A 22,073-nucleotide genomic window follows, 5' to 3' on the forward strand; every position below is an offset into this window, starting at 1 on the left:
TTTGGGGGTGCAGGCCTGCACCCCCCCCCCCCAACCGCTGCAGTTGCATTGCTGTTGCTGGTCCCACTTGCAGCTCAGTAACCCGAACAGTTCCTCTCGGTCATCCACCGCCGAGCAAGAGCCGTGATGACGCTGAGGCAGTGCATTAGGATCGCGTTATTGCTTTTGTTTCCTACGGCACTCGAGGAAACCGCGAGGACCCCCCACACCTCCACCCCAAAGCCCACCCGGAACACCCCGCGCGCCCGCCCGCCCGCCCCCCCCAGGCGGCGCATGCGCAGAGCGTAGCCGCTGCCCCGCATGCGCCCTCGCCGCCCTCCTCCGCGCAGGCGCAGAGGCGCGGCGGCAATGGCCGCCACCGGCGGTTGGTGAGGCGCCGCCGTCGCCGTCCCCGCTGCGGCCCCGCTCCGTTCCGGGCGGCCTCATGAGGAGGAGGAGGAGGAGAAGGAGGCGGCGGCGACGGCGGAGCGGCGATGGGCTCGCTGAGCAGCCGGGTGTTGAGGCGGCGGGTGGGCCTCCCGCGCGGAGATGGAGCGGCCGGAGACGGCGGTGGCCGGGGCGGCAAGAGGAAGCGCGGTGGGGCCGAGGGGCCCGGTGACAGCGACAGCGACGGCGAGGCCGAGCGGGAGGAGCGGCTCCTCAACACCCCCCGCAGGTCCGGGCGGCACGGCGGCTGAGGAGGCCAGCTGGGGGGGGGGGGGGGAGGGGGGCTGGTGGTCGCCGCCTCTGAGGGGGCTGCGGGCCTCAGTCACGGCTGTGGGTCTGTCAGGGGGCGGGTGGCGGGAAGGGGCTGCAGGGCCGGCGGCCGTCGCGGTGGGCCTGGGGTGGCGAGGCAAAAAGAAGGGGCTGCGAGGGACTGAGGGGCCTGGCGAGGTCGGGGGCGGGTGGCGGGTTATGGGGCAGGGGTTGGGACGCTCGAGGGCCGAGCCCGGTCTGCGGGGGCTTGTGGTGCAGGAAGGAGATAGGGGCCAGATGTGGAGGGAAAGGTTTTTGGTGTAGGGTTGGTTGGTCATGGGCCTGGAGCAGGGGTTAGTTTCTTGTTTGCTTTGGAAAGGTCGCAGCAGCAGCCGCAGTAAACAAGAGAGGGGAAGTGAGCGGGGAAGTCGTGCGAGGACGTGGGGGGCAATGGCGGCAGGGGGGTGGGCAGCCCGTTGTGGGGAGAGAAAAAACCCTGTCGAGTACTTTATACGTAGTGTTGCTTCTGTAACAGGAAAAAAATTTGAGGGAGTGTATCTCTGCCTTTTTCTGTAGGAAAAAATTGAAAAGCACTTCTAAGTATATTTATCAAACTCTGTTTTTGAACGGGGAGAACAGTGACATCAAAATTTGTGCTCTGGGAGAGGAGTGGAACTTGCATAAGATATATTTGTGTCAGGTAAGTGGCTTCTTTCTTACGATAGAAAACGTATTTTTAATAAAAGAATATCTGGTAAATGTTAAGTGTGACTTGAGATTTTTTTCTTTTTTTTTTTCCCCTTGTATTTCAGACTCATTACTTTTTTAGTGGGCGCAAACAGTTAAACAACTTGTGTTGTGCTTTTGATAGTAATGTTAGGAAACGTAGCTGTAGCTTCCTGTTTGAAAAGTTTCTTCTTCGGTTCCGTCTCTTGCTATTTAATTTTTTTAATCTACTCATCTTAACCTTGGTGCATCCTTTGTGAAAACAGTCCTGAAAATTGTCTTCTGATGTCCTGAGAATGTGTTCTTGTTTGCTACACAAATGGCTGAGAGTCTCCTGCAATGTTAGTATTATTGCGGGGCAAAGAAAGCACTTCCAGAATGGATTTGTAAAGCACGTCCTAACTCAGTTCAGTTTTACTGTTCATTGGGACTCAACTATAGGCACCTGAAGTGAAATTGCTGGAGGTGGGTCTCTGTACTTGTTATGCAGCCTTCGTCCTTGAATGAAGGCTTTCTTGCTGCTGCACGAGGAAGGTACGCACAGAAGCTCAAAAAAGGACTAAATCTTAGTGCGTACCTACAAAAAAGGTGCTGTTTCTACCAGCATTTTGTTTTGGGCTCGTATTAAGGTGAAGCTCTTTGTGTTACTTTTTGTGTTTTGGGAGTGAAGAGGTACTGTTATCTTTACTGTCTGTTCTCTTTATTACTTTTCCTGTGACAGAAGTGGGGAGAAACCATGGCTTTGTCTTGAAATGTCTAATTCAGTTGTGCCGTTAACTTTAAAGTGGGAGTCTAACCTTGGAAGCAATTTATTTGAAGCGAGAAGAGAAAGGAACGTCAGGTACTATACCTGAAAACGTGTGCACTTCTTTGTTAGCTGTAGTCAAACACAAAGCAGTTTTATGTGTTAAAAGATGAAGATGTCACTGTGAGATGTTCAGCAGGTTGCATGCAGTTTCTCTGGTGTAACAAGTGACGGTAGAAGCAAATTCTTGATTTTTTTGTTGTTGTGTTAATGCTGTGATTCGGTGCAGGTACAGCAATTATTTGCATTCGCCACAGCAAGGGAAATTTCATTGCTTTCTTGTAGGAAAAAGCCTTTTATTTTACATGCGTCGAAATGTTTTAAAGAGCATAAAATGAGGGCAGGAAAGTAATTTTTGTATAGGCCAAGATTGACCAGTGGCAGCCATCTCTGGATAGAACAGTGGATGTGTTTGACCAAGGAGGGCAGCTGGCAGACACAGCTTTAATTGTCCACTCATTTTGGACTCTATATAACAAAGGGAGGATATAAGTGGGTTGGACAGTCAGACTTACGTTGTGCAGCATAAACAGGGCAGGCACATTGCCGGTTCATCCTCAGTCTGTTGTTGGCCATGGTGTTTTTAATCGTTGTTGTGATTCCGTTGTTGCTATGTCTCAAGTTCGTGAAGCTACTACTTAAAACTTAGTGCGGGTTGATGACTAAAACTGAATATTAAATCGCTTCTGTGGATGCTTTTTAACAGACTTTGAAAATTGCGATTTTGTTCTGTAGAGGCCTTGTACAATTGATGTTCTTGCGAGATGAAATTTTGTGGTTAACTGTTCTCATAAGTCAGGTTTCTATTTCAATTCATGCTCTGTCGTTGGAATTATGTTACTATAGGTAAAATATTTTTGGAGGTTAAAAGTAACTCTCCTTGTAAATTACTCTTAATGAAGTGACGACGACTCCTCTGCCTTGTTGAGCAGACTACCTCAGTCTGAATGTTTCTGTTTCCCTAGTCTCTCAAGTTACTGCATTTAGTTTGTTAAATGACAGTAAGGTGCTGCTCTGCCAGTGAATGGCAGATCTGAGAAATGGAGGATTTCTTTTTTCTGATGTTGTTTACTAAAATTATAAATTCTCATGAAATTGAGGAGTTGGTCTACGTGGCAAAGCTAAGGTAGCTTCGTGAGGATTGGTAAGATAAGGTCCTGGTTTTGAGAGTAGTGTGTTGTATGTCATCATAGTTAGAGGGTATGCTGAAGGTATCGAAATACCTACATAATCAAATAAAATCAAAGTTGGCTTTTATGTTGTTTGCTGCCCTGAGTTGAAATGCTGAGTTAAGAGGTCAGGGAATATGGTGCTGTACAAATAGACTTTATTTTTTTGATCTCTCAGGTAAACTTCAGTGAGTGATAGCATCTCATAATGGGCACATCTCCTGCTGAGAAGGAAAATCATGAATCCTAGTAGAGCAGTATATTTCACTTCATTTGGATGGAAACCTATCAAATTCTAGTTTTATATGCCTTACACTTTATAATAAAAGGTATATTTACATAAATGGTGTATGTGTATGTGTCCTTGGTATGAGACTACAACTTTGTACATTAATTTGTATGTCTTGCATGCTTTTTTTTTTTCAATTTTTTTTTCTCCAATACCCAAACTGGCATTTCCTAATGCCTGCAGGATATGTTGTCCATCGGTAACATTAAGGACTTAGTTCTTGGACTAATTATATCCCCATTGGTGGTGTGGTTTGTAGGAAAAGAGCTTATGTGGCTTTGCTGGCCTTTTAAAGCTCTTTACTTACTCTGATTACAGACATGTAGTCCAAATTTTCTATAGGCATTTTCACTTTCAGAAATAGAACAAATACAATTAGCCCTTTCTCAAGTATATCAGAATGTTTTAGCTTGTGAAAAGTTCCCTTAATACATTTTGTTCTGCATAAAGGTAAATATTAATGCTTTTTCGTTCCATGTGCTGCTTTTGACAGTTTTAATTTGAATGAAATCTTTTACTTGAGTTCTTTTTCTCTCCTCTTCGGTCATATAGTCAGGCTACTTTTCCAGTATGTTCAGTGGATCTTGGAAAGAATCTAGTATGAACGTCATAGAGTTGGAGATTCCCGACCAAAATATTGATATAGAAGGTAAGTGGGAACCTTTTATTTTAACATAAACTCTGAAGGTGGAGGTTAAGTTCAACCTGACAAAAAATAGCTGAAAATATGTATTTTTTTAATTTTTTTTAAGAATAATTTTCAAACTAGTAAATAAGAGACTTGAGAGAATGAGTTCTGTGCTCATTGATTTTTAAGCTTAACTCGGGTCACCAGTAGAGTTGAATTAATTTTTGTACCTCTGAGTTGGGAAGCACAGCTGAAAAGCAACCACTTGTCCTGTTGTTTTGGTATCGGGGCTCTTAAGATCAATGTGTGCAACTCTTGTGGAGACCCAAGTGTTAAGAGTGTGAATCACATCTTCATCTGTCTGGTCTTGCAAAGCTACCGAACGAGTGCTCGCAGGGGACCGATGTGGGTCAACAGAATGTTTTGCTATGGTTCCAAGCACCACAGAGTGAGAAAGTAGTGTTTTTCAGAAGAATTGCAGAGAAACTTGTAACATCGTACTAATACCTCAGCATTATGCTAGTGATCGATTGCAGCAAAGGATCATGAGGTTTAATTTCCTTTTATCTAGTTCTACTGCTCTCCACATTGCTCCATGGTGTGACTTGGTGGCTGGTTTAAGATGAATATTTTGTTTAAACAGTGAAAAGGACTGTATTTTATCGGTTAATGCCATGCTTTGTGTTTTCTGTTTTTGTGTGCACTTGGGCAGGTAAATACTAGCTTTCTATCCAGAGCAAATAAGATTGTCGAGAATGCGTGCACTGAAGTGGTTTGGTTATATTTAAGGATTCTTTTAGTTATCCATGCTCAATGCCCTATCTTTGTTTGACACTTGTATTCTTTTCAGCTCTGCAGGTGGCTTTTGGCTCGCTGTATAGAGATGATGTGTTAATAAAACCCAGTCGAGTAGTTGCACTTTTAGCAGCAGCCTGCATGCTGCAGCTTGTAAGTAATAAATATGCAATATTTTATGCTTTCTTTTCAGATAAAGATAACAGTTCAGATACTCACGCATGTGTACTGTTTCACCCAGGGAAATGAATCATCTTTTCAGACTGGGGAAAAAACCCAAACGTAATGCAGTGGTTTTATTTAAAAATGCTATGACTAAGATTCCGTTGTAATATTAGGTGCCGCTTTGAGAATCATATCTACAAGTAGATTAAAGTATGTTTTAACAGCTCATTTGTTCTACCCTGAAGGTATTCATTAAGCTTTTCTTTCATGTGATATATTCTTAAGAAAAAGTCTGTTTTTCTGAGGAAAGTTGGTTTAAAAATTCTGGGTAGTGTAGCATAGGTCACTGTAGCGCTTGTGACTTTGGTAATTGTTCAGGCATGAAAATTTGTATGAACTGCACAATCTTTGACACTTCCTGTTGGGAAATTACAAATTTGAATATTTGTGGGTTTTTTTCCTCCCCACAGGATGGCTTAATCCAGCAATGTGGTGAAACAATGAAGGAAACCATTAATGCAAAAACTGTGTGTGGTTATTATAATTCAGCGGGGACATATGGGTTAGACTCTGTGAAGAAAAAGTAAGAATTACTTTCTCTAAGCTGCTTTGTACACTGCTAATTAAACATGTGAATTTACAAACAGTAAAATAATGCCCAAGTTAATTTTTTATTTTTTAAATCTATCTGACTTGGGCTCTGCTTGTCCTACTTAGTTTTTGAGTTTCTACTGTGATCAATTACCTTAAAATTGGAGTAGATTATGGTAGATTGATTGGCCTGTGCTGTGAATGAATGAATTAGTGAAGTATATTAGTAAAGACAGTATGTTTGGTCTTCAGTGGGACAATGAAATAATACTTGTGATCATTGACTGTTTTATCGCAAAGCTGCTTTAATATTCAAAAATTAAGCTTAACCTTATCTTAATTAGGAGGGATAATTACACGTTTGGGAGCAGAATGCTGAGGTTAGTGCTAACTGCTTCCTTCTGCTGTGAATTTGTGTGTTCTCAGAGGTTTTTGTGGCATTAATAGTACTTTGAATTTAGCTTTCACTGTAGCCTGAGAGAAACTAAGTGCAACTTTAAGAGTTTTTAGAAAATTTTGGAAGATTTTATGGTAAACATCATGGTTTTGAAATAACTTTTTCATATTTTTATGCATTCATGTCTTGGGTTAAAGCAGTATTTCAAAATCACATGGTACGTAATCAGGCTTTGTGACCCTGAGCAACTGTTGCAGGAATGTTGACATATATAAGAAAAAAATGAAGGTACTAATTCCTTGCTTTTAATCTAGGTGCCTTGAATGGCTCTTGAATAACCTGATGACTCACCAGAGTGTTGAACTCTTCAAAGAACTCAGGTATTCAGGCTTCAGTTAACTTTCAGTGTTGAAGTACAATTTCTTCCAAAATATATAGCTTACTACAAATTACTTTCTAGGCTATTGATGGTTGCTTGTTACCTAGCTTGTTTTCTTGATTTTGTGTATATTGTCTCGGAACTCTTATGACTTTTTTTTTTTTTTTTTTAAGCATAAACCTCATGAAACAGCTTATTAGCTCTTCTAACCTGTTTGTAATGCAAGTGGAAATGGATGTGTATACTGCTCTCAAAAAGGTACTTGGCAAAGGGGCTGGCTGGGGCTTCAAGAAGTTGAACTCCTGTGTAGTGGTTGATTTGTAACGTGATGAGAATTTTAGCCTTTTTGGTATTTACTGAAAGTATTTAATAGAGTATCAGAATCTTTGTAGGAATGAATGCATTGTGAAAAGATTCCTTTAATAATGCATGTATGACTTGTTTGAAAACTTCTTCAATTACTCACTAGAGTTTGTTTATTTTACCTAGTGGATGTTCCTTCAGCTAGTGCCTTCTTGGAATGGGTCTTTGAAACAACTCTTAACCGAAGCTGATGCCTGGTTTGCCAAGCGTAGGAAAGGTAAGATTAATTGGCATGGCCTTGGATTGGGGAAGACGCAGGTTAGAGGTAAAATACGATAGACTTCCTCCCATTTTCTCTGGGAAAGCTTGCCTCTGCCAGCAGTCCCCGGCATCAGATTCTCAACAGTGATAGCTTTTTCACTGTTTTGTCCACATGTTTTCAAGTGAGCACATAGCTTTTTCACTGTTTTGTCCACGTGTTTTCAAGTGAGCAGACGTGGTCACTATTTTTGCTTTGTTGCTTTTGCTATTGTTCAGTTAGGGTAAGCTTTTGTGGCCTTCTCACTAGAAGGCACTAGTGTATTTCAAAAGAGGAAAAGTTTGGTCTAACATTTCTGCTGAAAGGATTTGAATGTACGTAATTTCTTAATTTTAGCTGCAAATCGTGATTTGCCTGTCCATAATACCTTTCTCTGATCAATAAGTTAAAACTCAATTTCAAATATAAATAGGGTCTGGAAAATATTTAGGAAAATAAATTGTAATACAGGTGCTCTGTCTTGCAGATTTTGAGGATGACATTGCGTTCCTGGAATCAGAACAGGGGAATGCATTCCTGTCGGTATTCACGCACTTGAGATTACAGTATATCATCAGTGACTTGGCGTCGGCCAGAATTATTGAGAGAGATTCCCTAATACCCTCAGGTGAGTGAGTACTCTGCTGATCAAGTTCTGTGTGTCTTTCCTAGCCTGTCCTACCCTAGAGTAATTGGGAAGGTCTAGGTGCATTTACTGGTCTTATCGCTCACATGTTTATCTCCAACATCTGAATTGCGGCTGAAGATTCAGCAGAAGTTGAATATTAAATTTACATGTGTAAAAGTCTTAAAAGGCACACATGTAGGTGTGTTAAGCATTTTGTTGATCAGTCAGTTTATCAGAATACTCTATAATCAATACATAGTACAATATCAGTGTTTAAATGACCCCAGAGCCCCAGACATGCAAAAAAACTTAAGAGAGCAAAACTTGCTGGGACTCAAGTGTCTTCTAGCCATTATCTTTCTAAAAAGAGCTGGATAGATTTTCATAGAATTTGGAATAATACCTGAAAATGAAAAGCAAAAGTACAAGATGCTGTGAACTCTTCTCCAATCTTCAAAGACAAGTGTTACTTGCTAACAGATATTTAGGATGTTTTTGGAGGAGATAGGATATTTAAGTATTGCTCTCTTGTCCTTTTATTTGCATTTTGGCTTGTATAAAATACATCCTCATTCTAGGTCTTGGTGCTTTTTGAAGCCCATAGAGTGAAATGCCATTTAATGTTACTATAGATTACTGCGATTAACATTACATCATCACTGAAAAATAAAAAGCCCCATTCTCATCTTGCTGCTGACGTCCGAGTTCACAGATAGGCTTTGTTCTTTGCTTGGAAAGGTGTAAACCTGGATAGATGAGTAAGACTGGAAATGAGTTCTCAAGTTTTTCCACTATCATTTGTATCTTTTATCTTGTGAAACACCTGCCCCTCCTTCTTTTTCCCTTTATTTTTTTCTTTTTTTTTTTTCTCCCCCCCCCCCCCCCCCCTCCCCAGAGTTAGTTGTGTTCCTTATAACAGTGTTTGGACTTCTCGTGCTCTGCCTTTGAATTTGGCTCCTGGTATCCTTGCTCCATATTTCACTCTATTCAGGGTTCCCTTATCATAGTTGAATCTTGGCATTGAATTTTGCATCTTAACTCTGACAGGTTTTTTTTCCTAGCTCATGTACACAGCTTTGATATTATTTTTTTATATCTGTCCACATGATAACTATCCATTCATCTGTGTGTCTGTGATGTCTATTTATAGGTATAATTGCCAAATGTCAATTAAGACTGCTTTTATTGAGCTGTTTATCACTCTTATTTGTAACTTCTTAGCATCTGTGTTCTTGTCATCTGTCCATACTTGTAGCCTTGGGGGTTGCTTTGGACTCTTGCCATATGTAAATATTTCACCTGTCTTTGAGTTACACTGATGTCTTCCTGAAAAATTAAAAATTTTTTTTTCATCTCATATTGGCTTTTTCCTTCGTGCTGCCATAGATGTCAACACAATGATGATATAATGCCAAAACAGACTTGTTGGGATATTTCTTTTGAAGCCTGCTAGCCTGATCAAATTGTTAGATGTTTTTAAAAACACTTTCCTTGCCATTAAGGTGATGTAGTGAGCGTCGCTTTACTCAGTTTGCCTTTCTTGTACTGCTGTATCCTGTCTCTGCCTGAAATAATGGCTTAGTTGCTCTTTGCAGCTGAATGTCTGAATAACCTTGAGCACCTCTTTCTCGCGCTTTGAAACGTTCAAAGAACGTGGCTATCAAAAGCTGAATTATGATGGCTCCCTATGATAGGGGGCACCTGTGGGGAAGAGGGTAGGGTCCTCTCCTTGCTTGAAATCTGTCAATCTCTTGAGTGAAAGTGGACAATTACTATTGCTTAAAAGTACTGGCTTTCCCTACTCCCAGTTCTGGTTTAAATTAATACCTTAACAGATGGAGAAGAGACTGTCTTCTGCACTAGTTCTGACAAAGTAAAATCCGAAGGAACTCGGGTTATCCTGTGCTCAAAACGTCTATTTAAAAGTGTTCTCTGAACAGCAGGTGGAGGCAGTGCATTCCAGAGAGCTGCGTCCAGCCGAGGTGCAGTTTGGGTGAATGGTCTGGTCGCTTATCTCCAGCAGATGGGGCAGTTTTTGACCTCACGCAAGTGATAACATTTTGTATTACACGTAAAAATCTCAGAAGAACAGATCTGATCTTTGATATGTGATAGTTTATATGCTTAAATGATGTATACAGTAGATATAATCCATCTTACTTAAGACTGATATTGGCACAGATTTTAATCAAAGTGCAAAGGCATCTTCATTCTGTAATAAAAAATAAGACAACTTTGGGTGAATGATCCTTTAGATCTTTAATGAAGGAGACAGGAGAACTGTGAATTATTTCCTTGTGAAGTGGCTTTGTCAGCATGTGAATAAGATGTTGCAAACCAGAAATTTGCCAGTAGTACACTTGGTTTCCTTCTCTTAATGTTGCTGTTGTTACCACTTGCCAGAACTGTGATGGGCAGCCTTTTCTTAGTGTTCTTCAGTGGATAAATTTTGTGTCTATACTCAAACCCAGAAGCCTTCTATCTATGTACGTCAGAGGAAGAATGTTTCTTAAATTGTTACAAGATTAATTGCGACTTTGAGGCTGATTTGCTTGTGCTTAGCAAAAAAGAATGTGTAATTTTCGCGTAGTTCACAAGGTATTAGAGAGCAAAATGCTTACTCTTGTAGTTAAACAGTTCATAAGCTGTGATAAGTGCTGAAATAGGCTTGGTCGCTTTGTAGTTGTGTGGTGGGAAAGGTAGTGTGATGACAATGAATGTGTGGTTAGTGCAGGAGGAGTATCTGGTGTTTACACTGTACCACTGATTAATTAAAAAAAAAAAAAATGCTTGAATCCCAAGAGAACTGGGAGAGTGGGGAGGGAAGAAGAGCATAATGTGGAGACCTCTGTGTGTAATGAAGTGCTGTTAGAGCTTAATACTTGATAGCCGTTGTAATCCATTGATATCAGTTCATAGCCAAAAGCTATGTTGAGATCAGGAGCTCTTGCTTGTCATTTAAAAGGAGGCTTAGCTAAATATTGGTGGTGCACTTTTGAACAGGTTATTGGCTGCCAGCATCCAGTATTTGAGGTGATTGCATGGCACCTGAGAGAATCTACAGATGTGGAAATTGCTGGGTAGTTTGTATTGTAGCATAAGCCTTTTAGATTATTCTAGATGAAATTGTTCTCAAGGAGGTAAAGAAGGAAATCATGTTGAATAGTTGAAAGAAATGGTGTAATTTTTTTTTTTTTTTAATACCCTGTATGTGCATAGGACCTGCAGGAGAAAACTGGAATACTGTATTAGGAGTTCACGACAGAGTCTCTTCTTGTTTGCATAGAAAAGATGCAAGAGACAGAAATACATAATATGTCTGTCTGTAAGTGAAGTGTTCATTGTTCTGTTTTACTTGGTAACTTCTGAACACTTCCTAATCAGCGTTTTCCCTCTTAATGTTTACAAATTAACAGATTAACTACAGGTGAAATACAACATCTGAAGTAGATACATACATACACAAAAATAGAGAAGGTGCTCTATCTCTTTTTTTTTTTTTTCCCCTTCTAGCACATCCATTCTCTGTTCCTTACCTGTGTAGTTTTCCTTGATTCATTTTTATACTTTCTGTTGTACTTTGGTTAATTCCCATTTTGATCTGAATCTTAACTCTAGAGTAATTAGGGCAAGGGCTGGTTTTAATTTTTGCATCTGGGACTTCTAAGGCAATCTCAGCACTATGAGCTCACTTTTTCTCTCTTCTATCATCTTCATCAACTACCTGTTTTGTTTTTGTGGTAACAGTGGTTCTCAGCGTTCAATCATCCCAGTCCATTCCTCCATAGAGTTTGTTCTTGTACGTGGCCTTGCATACTTGTCCCGTTTATCTTGACTAAGAAGAATTTACATACTGTGCTTTTGGGTGCCTGTGATCCCTTTTGTGTAACCGACTTCCAAGCTAGTAGTTTTTGTTCTGTTTTATATCTTGGTTGCAACTGTTAAATTAATACAGCCAATAAAATCTTTATGGTGCTCTTGGAAGAGCACATGATTTATGTTTATTCCTGGTAGGGGACAATTTCTGTTTGTTTTTACCATATCCATGACAAGTCACTGTTTCTTTTATCCTTTGATTCTGTTTTCTTCTTGTTTAACTTCTGTAGAATTCTGCTGGGGATTCAGAAAACATCATCTTCTCCCAAGAGCTTGTTAACAAGCTCCTTGGCTTAACAAAAGTTTGCACACCGAGAAAATGTGTTGAGTTGCATCACTTCTGGCAATTGTGAATGCTTGATAAGATGAATATAGTCCTGAGTTACTTAGTGTTAGTTGTTGATTTTTATCTGTACCGCTGCTTCTGTAGATGAGGCCTGGAGATGAGTAACACAAGTGCATTATCAGGTGGTGGGTTTGCATGCGCCATCCAGTTAACAAGTGTAACCTTATTATTTCAATGTAATTTTATTTCTATATTTCAAATGTTTATGAACATCCCCATTCCCAGCTCCAAAGACAACACGAAGCTTATTTTTTTTTTTTTTTAATTTTAGAATGGCTGTCCTCTGTTTACAAACAGCAGTGGTTTGCCATGCTCAGAGCAGAACAAGACAATGATATTGGGTAGGTATATTACAGGCTTTCTTTTATTTCTTAAATTAGAAACCTTCCTCTCATATAAATTCTGACATGATTAACTTTCGGAGTTTACATTAAGAAGAGCGGGGGGGGAGCATACTTCAGTGGTTTTAAACTCTGTTGTTCTCTGTGGAGCCGTCTGTTCCCTTGGGCTGGCCAATCTCCTATCCTTTAAACAGCAGAACTCTAGCAAACTTGTATAATGTGACCAGAGGTAAACGCTGGGGAGGGATGTTTTGTATTTTCTTTTATGTTGGTTAATGCTTCTCACTGGTACTTTGCCTTGAAATATGTGTTGAGGCTGTGAAAGTAACTTCTTAGCCTTGCATTTTAAGGATGACTTTAGGAAAAGTACTGCAGATGGAGAAGCAGCTTTTTCTTCTGTCCTGCTTCCTTCCTCTGTGGCCTCGGTGGGCAAGAGGTTGCACTGCAATGTAACTAACTGAATTGGTGTAGAAGACAATATGTCATTTTTTTGTTTATGCAGGGATAACTCCACACTAACCTTTGTTCCCACTTCTCCCATCCTAGCTTCCCAGACAGCAAGCGAGGGCCCAGCACCCAGCAGGGCTTGCCATCGTGTTTGCCTCATTCCTTTCTAATTTTACAGCCTTTCCCCCCCCCCAGTGTTTATGTTTGATAGCTCTCTCTACTGCCAGCACCTCCAGCTTTTCCCAGGCAGTGCATCCTTCTCCACTGCTAAGACTCTGTTCTCTCTGTAATCCTCCTATTTTATATCCTATCTTTTCTCCTTCCTAGACCCTGTGCTGTACTGTGGTGGCATTGCATTGCCATTGAGGAAGTACCGTGACAACTGCCGTGTTTCTGTGCCCTTTCCAAGATTTGCATGTAGCTGTACTTTGTGTAACACCCTGACTGGTGTCTGTGTAATGGGTAGTTGGGTTTCTTGAGCCTGTGCCTAACAAGGGTTGTCAGTGGTGGTGGCTTGGGCAGCGAGGCATGTTGATTTAATGTATGTCACATATAGGTGTGTGATCACAAACTGTTTCCCTTCCTTCTGCTTGCTTTTTGCCACGTTGCATTGAGCCAGGTCCCTTAATCTCCAAAATGCAATTGGGGGAGTAGTTCCTGCCTCTGTCTTCTCTCCTGGTTCTTGGTGTGCTTTGTGGAGAACAAATGTCAGGTCTGGAAGCTGCAAAATGTTTGTTACCCTTCAAAAACCAATAAACCAAATTACTTATTTTCTTCCATCAGTTCCATTAGCACAGCATTTGCCATTCTGAAGGTGAACATGTTCAATTGCAGTGGTAGGCTTCACTTATTAATTGCAGTCTAAAAAGCATAAGAACCGCTGTCCTGATTTGAACCAAAGGCCACGCAGTCTGTGGCAGCATTCAGCAGCAGAGAGTTACAAATCTCCCATCTTCCTTTAAAGTGAAGAGTGAGTGTTCTCTTGATGTACTTCTCTGGCAGTGAGTCGTTAAGGATTTTCCAGATGGAAGTTTTGGCTGGATTGTTACTGAACAACCACCAATAGACCTGTTCTTAAATATGCACAGTTCTGTTTTGAAACAGCTTATGCTTTAGCCCCAATACCCTGTGGCAGTGGCTTCCATGGCTTAATTGCATATTATATAGGAAATATTCCCTTAATTACTTCCTTTTGATGTTAACATGTAATAGTGTAAAAAAATCCCCAAAACTCTGACTTTGGTCTTAAGAATAGTAAAGATTTTTAAGAAGTGGTTCTTTTTGTCAGTAGCAGTGCTTCAGAAGACAGTAAAGTATGTAATTGTGAATCTTATAATTTCAGCTCCTAAAGATTAATGTCGGGTGGTCATAGCTTGTTTCTGATACTATTGTTTTCTTGGGAAGACTTTTCCTGTAATGCTGGCATTGATGTGTCTAACAGTAGACGATTGTACATTGAGTGTTACCTTCTAGCTTGTATGGGAACCACAGTTAATATGAAAGTGAGTATTAACATAGTCATCAAAATTCTGACACAAGATAAGACTGGGTATTTGCTTATTTTTGATGTCTTTTGGTAGTTCACTGTAATACACTGAGTATTTTAATTGTCAGCCATCAGATATACATGCTTCTGAAAAAGTAAGCTCATACAAAACTGAAGTGGTGATGATGGGGATCATAGCAGCTTTAAAATGAGCAACTTTCATGTTCAACTACAGTGCTGATGATTTCAGTGACTCTTGGAATGAGCAGAGTATTTTTCCACGTTTTTCTTGCTTGTCTAGTTTTCTCTTTTGCAGTATGGGATTTTTTTTTCTTTTTTTTTTTCTTTTTTTAAAAACGGCTAAAAGTGAATATCTCGGGCAGAGAAAGTTTTGCTTAACAGTAGACATCTGTTTGCCCGAATGTCTTATTCTGGCATTTGTTGCCAAGGTCTTTCATTAATGGCAGTGGTAAGAAGTGGGTGAAATGTAGTGTTTCTTCTCAATATGTCTTAGCTTCTGACTTTGGTAGTTTACAAACTTAATGGTTCAAGGTGGCATCCAGGTTACTGTTTGTTTAATAGTCAGTACTGGACTAATTGTCTTTGAACATGGTGTTCTCTGGAGTCGTGTGGGAGATGGTGGGGGGGTTGCGCGCGCATGCGTGCGTGGAGTGCTTCCCTGCAGTTATTTGCAGCTCAGTTGTAATGTTGCTAGTCCATAGCATGCAATCTCTGAGAAGATAAACGTTATTTGAAGTCCTGAGATCACTTCTCTGTCTTCTACTGGCAAGCTGTAGTGCCACCCTGCAGCGAGATGCCTGTGGTTCGTAACTCGTGTCTTAGAAGGGAACACATGCAACTGTTCCTTTGTATTAAAGCAAATATTTTGGACATTCAGCCAACCTGGAGCTGAAAGAAGAGAATTAAGGTTTTATTAGACCATCCTTTTATCCAGCTCTGCTGCCTTTCCTCTCACACTTACTGGCTGTATCAGTATCTTAACATGGTTTTTTTTCCCTTAGAGAGAAAGATGCAAACTTAGTAAGCTGAACAAAATGTGAAGTCTGACTCCTAGTGAGCTGAAGAAAGGCTCTATTTTCATATCCCACCTGGTGCATAGCATAATTGCATCTGCTTATTTTAAGACTGCCAACATGGAAATGATATTGCTTTGAAATGTGTGATGTGGTTTGCTCTTTTGATAACTTTAGAGAAGGAAATATTTTTCTTCTACTTCATATAGTTTGCATTTAGAAGGACTAAACATTTTATTCACTCTTCAGAATTCAAGAATTTTTTAGTGTAATACTGGAGTTTGTGACTTTGAACTGTAGCTGCTTGAGGTTTGCTTGGGCTAAAGTGGATCTCTCTTTTTTTTTTTTTTTTTTTTTTTTGTAATTAAACATTTGTTCTGTGGCAGATGCAAGACAGACCTTTCGAGTCCATGACTGGAATCGTTTTTACTCTAATCGTCTCTTTGGCAGTGTTTAAGAACGGAATAGAATAACTTGACTGTTCACTAAGCATATGGTAGGCCGGTGTAAGTGGTTAAAGCTGGAAGTTTTGCATTTTCTGAGGCTGCTCAAGGAATTGAGAGGGGGGAATACTAATGTCTGTCTGAACATTATGTACTAATGTTTGTGAAATTTGTCACTAATTAAACAGAAATAAATCTTTTATCACCATTACTGAATTTAGGTCAGCTACATAACCAGTTCAGCTAGAAGATGTGGAAAAAGCACACAGGAGGTTCTTGAATGAATTTGGTTAGCATGATTAGCTTATTTGCTTAACTTATAAAATACTTAATCTTCCAGGATTGGTTTTTACAGAAACAGGGGGCGAAAAGACCACAGACTGAGTTTGTTCGTAAAAGCTATAGCCGCAAGTTCTTGTGGTGTGTGTACAGTAGGAAGAGAACAGATGCTGTGTTTCTTCTTGCTTATATAGCTTGAAGTATATTGTTTGATATTGCGGGTTTATAATTTAACTTGCGGGGGGGGGGGGGGCGGTTGCCTTTCATTGTGATTTATAATACTCACTTTAAGCATTTGTCCTCAGTGTAACTTGAAGACTTTCTGGCAATGGTTGCTTATTTGATTAATGATGTAATCGTGTCTAAAGTTAAGTGAGTAACATACCTCTGGAAAACTGGGACTGATTTTACTTATGCTGTCTCTGCAAGATTTTTTCTACGTGTTGAAGCGCCAGTGGAAATTACTGGGTGAAACAAGTTCATGTTGGTATAGGATTACAGAATTAAGAGGCTTGTGGCACTTCATGATCACTGTGGGTAAACTTTTTTTAGACAGGTTGCATAACCAGCCACTTGAGAAATCTTTTCACAATGTCTCTGTGGGTGCTTCTTCATAGCACTGCTATTCTGCAGAGTCCTGCAGCTGTTCCTTAACAGTAGCACTCATTTATGTTTGTGCCTCATAAGTTGGACTACTGCGTTTAAAAAGGACTTAAGTTTTTTTTAGGAGGATTGGAGAATGTATTTCATTGCAACAGCTGTTATTTTCTTATCTGGAAAGGTTCTTCTGTAAAAGTCCTACCTAAATGAGGTGTCACAACCTGGTTTATATTGCAGTTTTGTAGAGTAGTTGGATGTTCATGGGACAGTTCGGGTTGGAAGGGATCCTCGGAGGTCATCTAGTCTTAACTTCTGCTCAAAGAAGGGTCAGTTGTGTGGTCAGACCAGTTTACTCAGGTCTGTTCATCTTTCCCACATTAAAGTACAATACAAAGCTGTTTAAGTGTCCTTAAAGATACACTTTTTTTTGTAGGCCTCAAGAAATAAATAAAGAGGAACTGGAAGGTAACAGCATGAGGTGTGGTCGAAAACTTGCAAAGGATGGTGATGTAAGTACGGCATGTGGCTAAGTCTGTGCATAGCTGACATGTCTTAGACATGTTAGGTATTTTCAAAACATGTAGGTCTTAATTGTCAAACTGCATCAAAAAGATGTAATGGAGATGGTACATTAAAGAAATTATTTTGTTCTCCCTAGAAGGATGAAAACGCTTGCCATCTTTGTGATGAATAAGGGATTAGTGTTTTAATTGTGCTCTTACACTACAGGCAAGCCCATGTTTGGAAGAACTTTAGTGTGTGAAAGGAGGGAACGTAGCCGTGACTTGTCATTTGAGACTTGTAAAATACATGCAGTTAAAATATAGCTCTGATTAATGATGTCTTTTTAACTGGAAAAGGAAGCTTTCTAGATAAAATGTGTAATAGTCACAGCCAGAACCCCTGTGTGTTCCATATACATATGTATGTATGTCTTTAGGTAACAGGTCTTGTGAAAAAACAGGAAACATGAATTTTTTTCCCACTGAAGTCTCTTAACCTAAGGATGTTGTACTCCAAGGAGTGCTTTAAGCATGAATGGGATCCTGTACTTAAGTGTTACTCAGAAATACAGCACCAGTTACCAGAATGCAGAAGTATTTTAGATCCGCTTGTGTTAAATGTATTTTTGTATGTTTGGAAGGCAGCTGATGCTAAGCTTGTCTTGTGTAGTCATCTGTCTGCAAGGGTTAGCCACTGAAGTGAGTGGTTGCCTACCAAGATGTCTTATGTTTCAAATAGGTGTTGGCAAGGATCCCTGAATCCACCATACATCTCTGTAGCTAAGAATCCCATTCCCAAGTTTGATTTGTTGGAGAGGTGGCACTTATCGTTGGTGTTGTGTAGCCAATACTCAGACTGGTTTGTTTGGGTTTTTTTTTTGCTTACGTTCTTCAGTACTGCTGGCGGTGGACTGGATTCAACTTTGGCTTTGACCTTCTTGTTACATATACAAATCGTTACATCATTTTCAAACGGAATACGCTGAATCAGCCATGCAGCGGATCAGTCAGTCTGCAGCCTCGGAGAAACATAGCCTTCAGGTAAACAGTAACCAAAAAGGCAGACCCTGTGGTGTATGCTAAAATGTCTTACCGTAACTAAGTCTTTCCATGTATGCTTGCATTAAATTTTGTTGCCACCAAGTTAGTTACGTTTGAAAATGTTATTCTGTCTCCTTGGGAGAAACTCCTTGTGCTGGAAAAACTTAAGTTATGGGAGACTTATGTAATTTAACTGTTGTTATATCCCTAGGTTACGTCTAGCCTCTTTTGATAGCAGTGGGAAAATTATTTGCAGTAGAACGACAGGATATCAGATCCTAACCCTTGAGAAGGACCAGGTATGTTTGTGGATTTTTGAGCTGTTGAACTTGAATTGTTGAAGTCCAAGGCATGAAAAAAATGCTGAGAAGTCAACAGTGCTTTTGAAGAGGAGTTGTTCTTCTTGTTGTCATTGCTTATGTGGAATTTCAAGCGTTCCTTTTATAGGCAGTGGAAGATCAAGCTAATTTGTGGAGTGTAACTAGAGTAGGGTAGTGTGGATTTCATTAGTGTTGATAATAGTGAAATTAGTTCCCATGGTGCTGCTGAAGCTATTTGCTCTTAGTGTAGTGTTCTGCTGGACGACTGCTTTCTTTCCCAGACTTCCAGCGCTGGGGAGATTACCCGTCTGAATAATATGTCCATCAGACTCCTGCTTATTTAGAGGCAAATTTGGAGTTTGTTTGAAGACATTTATATTGTAAGCTGAAAAGTTAAAAGAATGTCTGCATATTGTTCGAGGATGGTATTCATTACTCTATTAAAAAAAATAAATAAAAGCTTCAGAGAGGAGTGGAGGTTTCTTAAGAGAATGTGCCCATTTCTGCCCATCTGTGACAGCAGAATTTAGTAAGGAATGCGAAAGTCTTGATCATCAACTTTCTCAAATCCTAATCAGCAGTGATATATAGATGGTGAGTACATAGAAAACTTTTCCTTCTAAATGCCATCTTTACTGTAGGATGAAGTTTCACTTTTGCTACCCAAAAAACAGTTCCTAGAGTAAAACTGAAAAATTCCTACCAACAAACTGTAATCTGCTTTCAAATATAGACTATTATAGATGGCCTGGTTGGTTAAATGTCCCGAAACTGGTAGTGGCAGAAAAGTCTCCCTTTCTCTCCAGTGTGCTTGAAGGTGATGTTTGCTCAGCCATTTCTTACGGTTCTGTTATCTTTGATGCAGAAAGGTTGGCAGCACTGCATCAAAGGGTTGTAAGCGTTTTGAGAATATCTCATCAGTGTTAATATTATAAAACGTCTGCTTAAGGTGAATTACTATCTTGGGGGTTTTTTATCTTCTGCTTTTTAATACCTAGTAATTAAAATTTACAGAATGACAGTTAGTATCAATCTTGTGTGCTTTTTGATGTACTTCCCTCTAATGGCATCACTTACTGTGCAAATGTCCACTGTGTTTGCTTCACAGGAGCAGGTAGTAATGAATTTGGACAGTCGACTCCTGATCTTCCCACTCTATATCTGCTGTAACTTCTTGTATACATCGCCAGAGAAGAAGGGTGACAGTGAGGCACTGCTAGATAATTCAGAAACCTGAGACCTCTTCAGTGGAATATAGTAGCACTTCTATAACTCTGTATGCCTGCTTTAAGTTAAATGCCCTGCTGACGCACAGAGCTTTGACGACAAAAAAGGCCTTACACTGTAGCAAATATATATGGCCTTAGTATACTCCTATGCATATCTGAAGAGAAGATCAGAAATTATATAGGCCAAAACTAGTTATCCCATATTTTTGTTTTATTTCTGTTCTGCACCTTCAGACAGTAGCCATTCCATATTTGAGAAATGTTACATTTTTATTTTTCTGGGCGAAAACTGAGCCAAATTGGAAATAGGGAATTTTAGTGAATGACATCTTATGAACTTACCTGTCAGATTCTGAGCACACATGGTAGGACGTGTGGTTTTTGTTAGTGTGGTTTTGTTTTTTTTTTTTTTTAATAACTGATCTGTGAATACCAGATCTGCATTCTGCTTACTTTCGTGGTCCTTTTCCATTAGGGCCAAATACATCCATGTAAATGTTGCCTGTCAACTTTCGTTAGTTATTGAACTGTACAGACTTTCAAACCTGCTTGTTTTTAAGCCTTTATTGCATCTCATATACGTACATTTCTTTCTTGTTCTTGGGCTTTTTTTTAACATTGCAGCAAATATTTATCTTTTTTTAGCACGTGAATTTGCTAATAAGGATGCTTGTAAGTTAATTTTTTTTTCCATGTACTGAAAATACTCGTTAATGTACTCACCATCATTTTGAGTCTATTATACAGCAGCAGCTTTCAGCTAGGATTCTACTGAATGCTTACTATACTCACATGAACCAAATACCAGTTTTTAAACATTGTTTTTTTGTGACTTGTTTTAACTGTTACATTGGGAATATATCCCATTTTAGCTCAGGAACTTGTGACCTTTGAGTGCCTTTTGAGTTGTATGTGTTAACGCAAACTTCACATCAGTTAAGCAAGGTCACAGGATCCAAAGTAAGAGCTGGGAACAATGGATTCCTTTTCAGTTGGTTTGACGAATGGTCAAGTGTAAGAGACACTCTGTTCGTTCTTTGTATGTGTTGGGTTTTATGTTTGTCTATTGCAATTTTGAATTCTTACAGCAGGATTTTTTGATTCAAAGTGGGAATTTTGCCTCTTTAGCCTATTTTTTTAATGTTGTCAGAAAAGTATTAAAACCATTTGTACTTTAAAACAAGGATAAAAATGTGTTAGACAATATGGAAAAACGTGGCAACTTGTCAATAAATGATTTCAAGTGGAATACTCACCGGTGTCTATCCTTTTCTGCCATGAATAGCTTTTTCTGTTGGCTTCAGCCTGTGGATTCACCTCTGTATAACCTTGTGTTGTGTCACACTTCTTTGGAAGCAGAAGGCAGAAGCATTTTAAGGCGTTCATCTGCTGCAGCATTGAACTTGGTATTTAGATACTTAAGTAAGCAGTTTTTCTTTTTTTAACTAGAAGTACCAAGTCTTTAAAATGTGTCATTGATTCAGTGGAAAGAAATATGGGCTGCTTGTTAATGGCAGAAGAGAACGGGTACATAAAACCCATTTTTTTATGTAATGCCAGGGTTGAAATCTTAAGCTTTGTTGGTGTGTTGAGATGCCACAGGGCTCCTGCTTTGTGCTGAGGGCTTAGCACCTCCCATTCAGGTCCAGATCCTGCTCTGCCCTTGCACCCCGCTGGCTCCCAGGGCCACCCGCTGCCCCTGCTCGCCCTGGCAAAGCCATTGCTGTGTGCAAGCGCAGCCCTGGCCTGCGCACCCCCATGCATGTCTGCCCTTGCTGCTGGGGAACCGCCACCCTGCAGCGTGGTGAGGATGTGGGCTATGGAGTAAGAGCTTACGTGAGCCTTATCTTGATATTTTTCTTCCAGGCATGAACAACTCGCTCCTTCCCTTGCTCTCTGGCTGGTCTGGTGCTACCTGTGCCCTCCCTTGCCCTCCTGGCTGGGGAGGGACTGTCAGTGCAAAGAAATAAATCCCTTCCCAGCTTCGGTCCTTCTTCCCAGTGGACGGGATGAGGGATTTGGGATAGGGTGGTGGTGCAGGTGTCCTTCCTAAGGGGTTGCGAAGGAGTGGCTCAGTGCAGGAGGCAGGAGTCAGAGGAGCACAGAAACCCAAACACATCACAACTTACCCCAGAAAATGGGTGGTTGGTTGTTTTTGTTTTTTTTTTTTCTCTCTTTTATTTGTCACTGACTAGGAGCAGCAATCGTGGCAAAGGGGAGCTGAGAAGTACAACACCACACTCAGGAAAACGGTATGAAAAGTACAAAAATAAGGATGCC

At 40.3% G+C, this 22,073-nt stretch overlaps 1 protein-coding gene across 1 annotated transcript; it reads left to right on the forward strand.

Moving 5' to 3' along the window:
- The first annotated feature begins 389 nt into the window (after nt 1-389).
- On the forward strand, nt 390-21,042 carry GMCL1 (germ cell-less 1, spermatogenesis associated). Its single transcript, XM_052805523.1, has 14 exons — nt 390-655; nt 1,252-1,375; nt 4,217-4,313; nt 5,143-5,240; nt 5,723-5,835; nt 6,555-6,620; nt 6,793-6,877; nt 7,109-7,199; nt 7,708-7,848; nt 12,342-12,411; nt 17,134-17,209; nt 18,099-18,244; nt 18,456-18,543; nt 19,673-21,042. The coding sequence occupies exons 1-14, from the start codon at nt 474-476 to the stop codon at nt 19,799-19,801; spliced, it is 1,506 nt and encodes a 501-aa protein (XP_052661483.1). The 5' UTR covers nt 390-473; the 3' UTR covers nt 19,802-21,042.
- The last annotated feature ends 1,031 nt before the right edge of the window (nt 21,043-22,073 follow it).

Source organism: Harpia harpyja, chromosome 13 (assembly GCF_026419915.1).
Source record: "Harpia harpyja isolate bHarHar1 chromosome 13, bHarHar1 primary haplotype, whole genome shotgun sequence".
In the NCBI taxonomy this organism is placed as follows: domain Eukaryota; kingdom Metazoa; phylum Chordata; class Aves; order Accipitriformes; family Accipitridae; genus Harpia; species Harpia harpyja.

What these genes read in the sequence shown, in the direction of transcription:
- GMCL1 (XM_052805523.1), top strand. Translation starts at nt 474, where the DNA reads ATGGGCTCGCTGAGCAGCCGGGTGTTGAGGCGGCGGGTGGGCCTCCCG. An exon ending in CTCCTCAACACCCCCCGCAG is followed by an intron (nt 656 to 1,251) that starts GTCCGGGCGGCA and finishes CTTTTTCTGTAG; the next exon opens with GAAAAAATTGAAAAGCACTT. An exon ending in AACTTGCAAAGGATGGTGAT is followed by an intron (nt 17,210 to 18,098) that starts GTAAGTACGGCA and finishes TACGTTCTTCAG; the next exon opens with TACTGCTGGCGGTGGACTGG.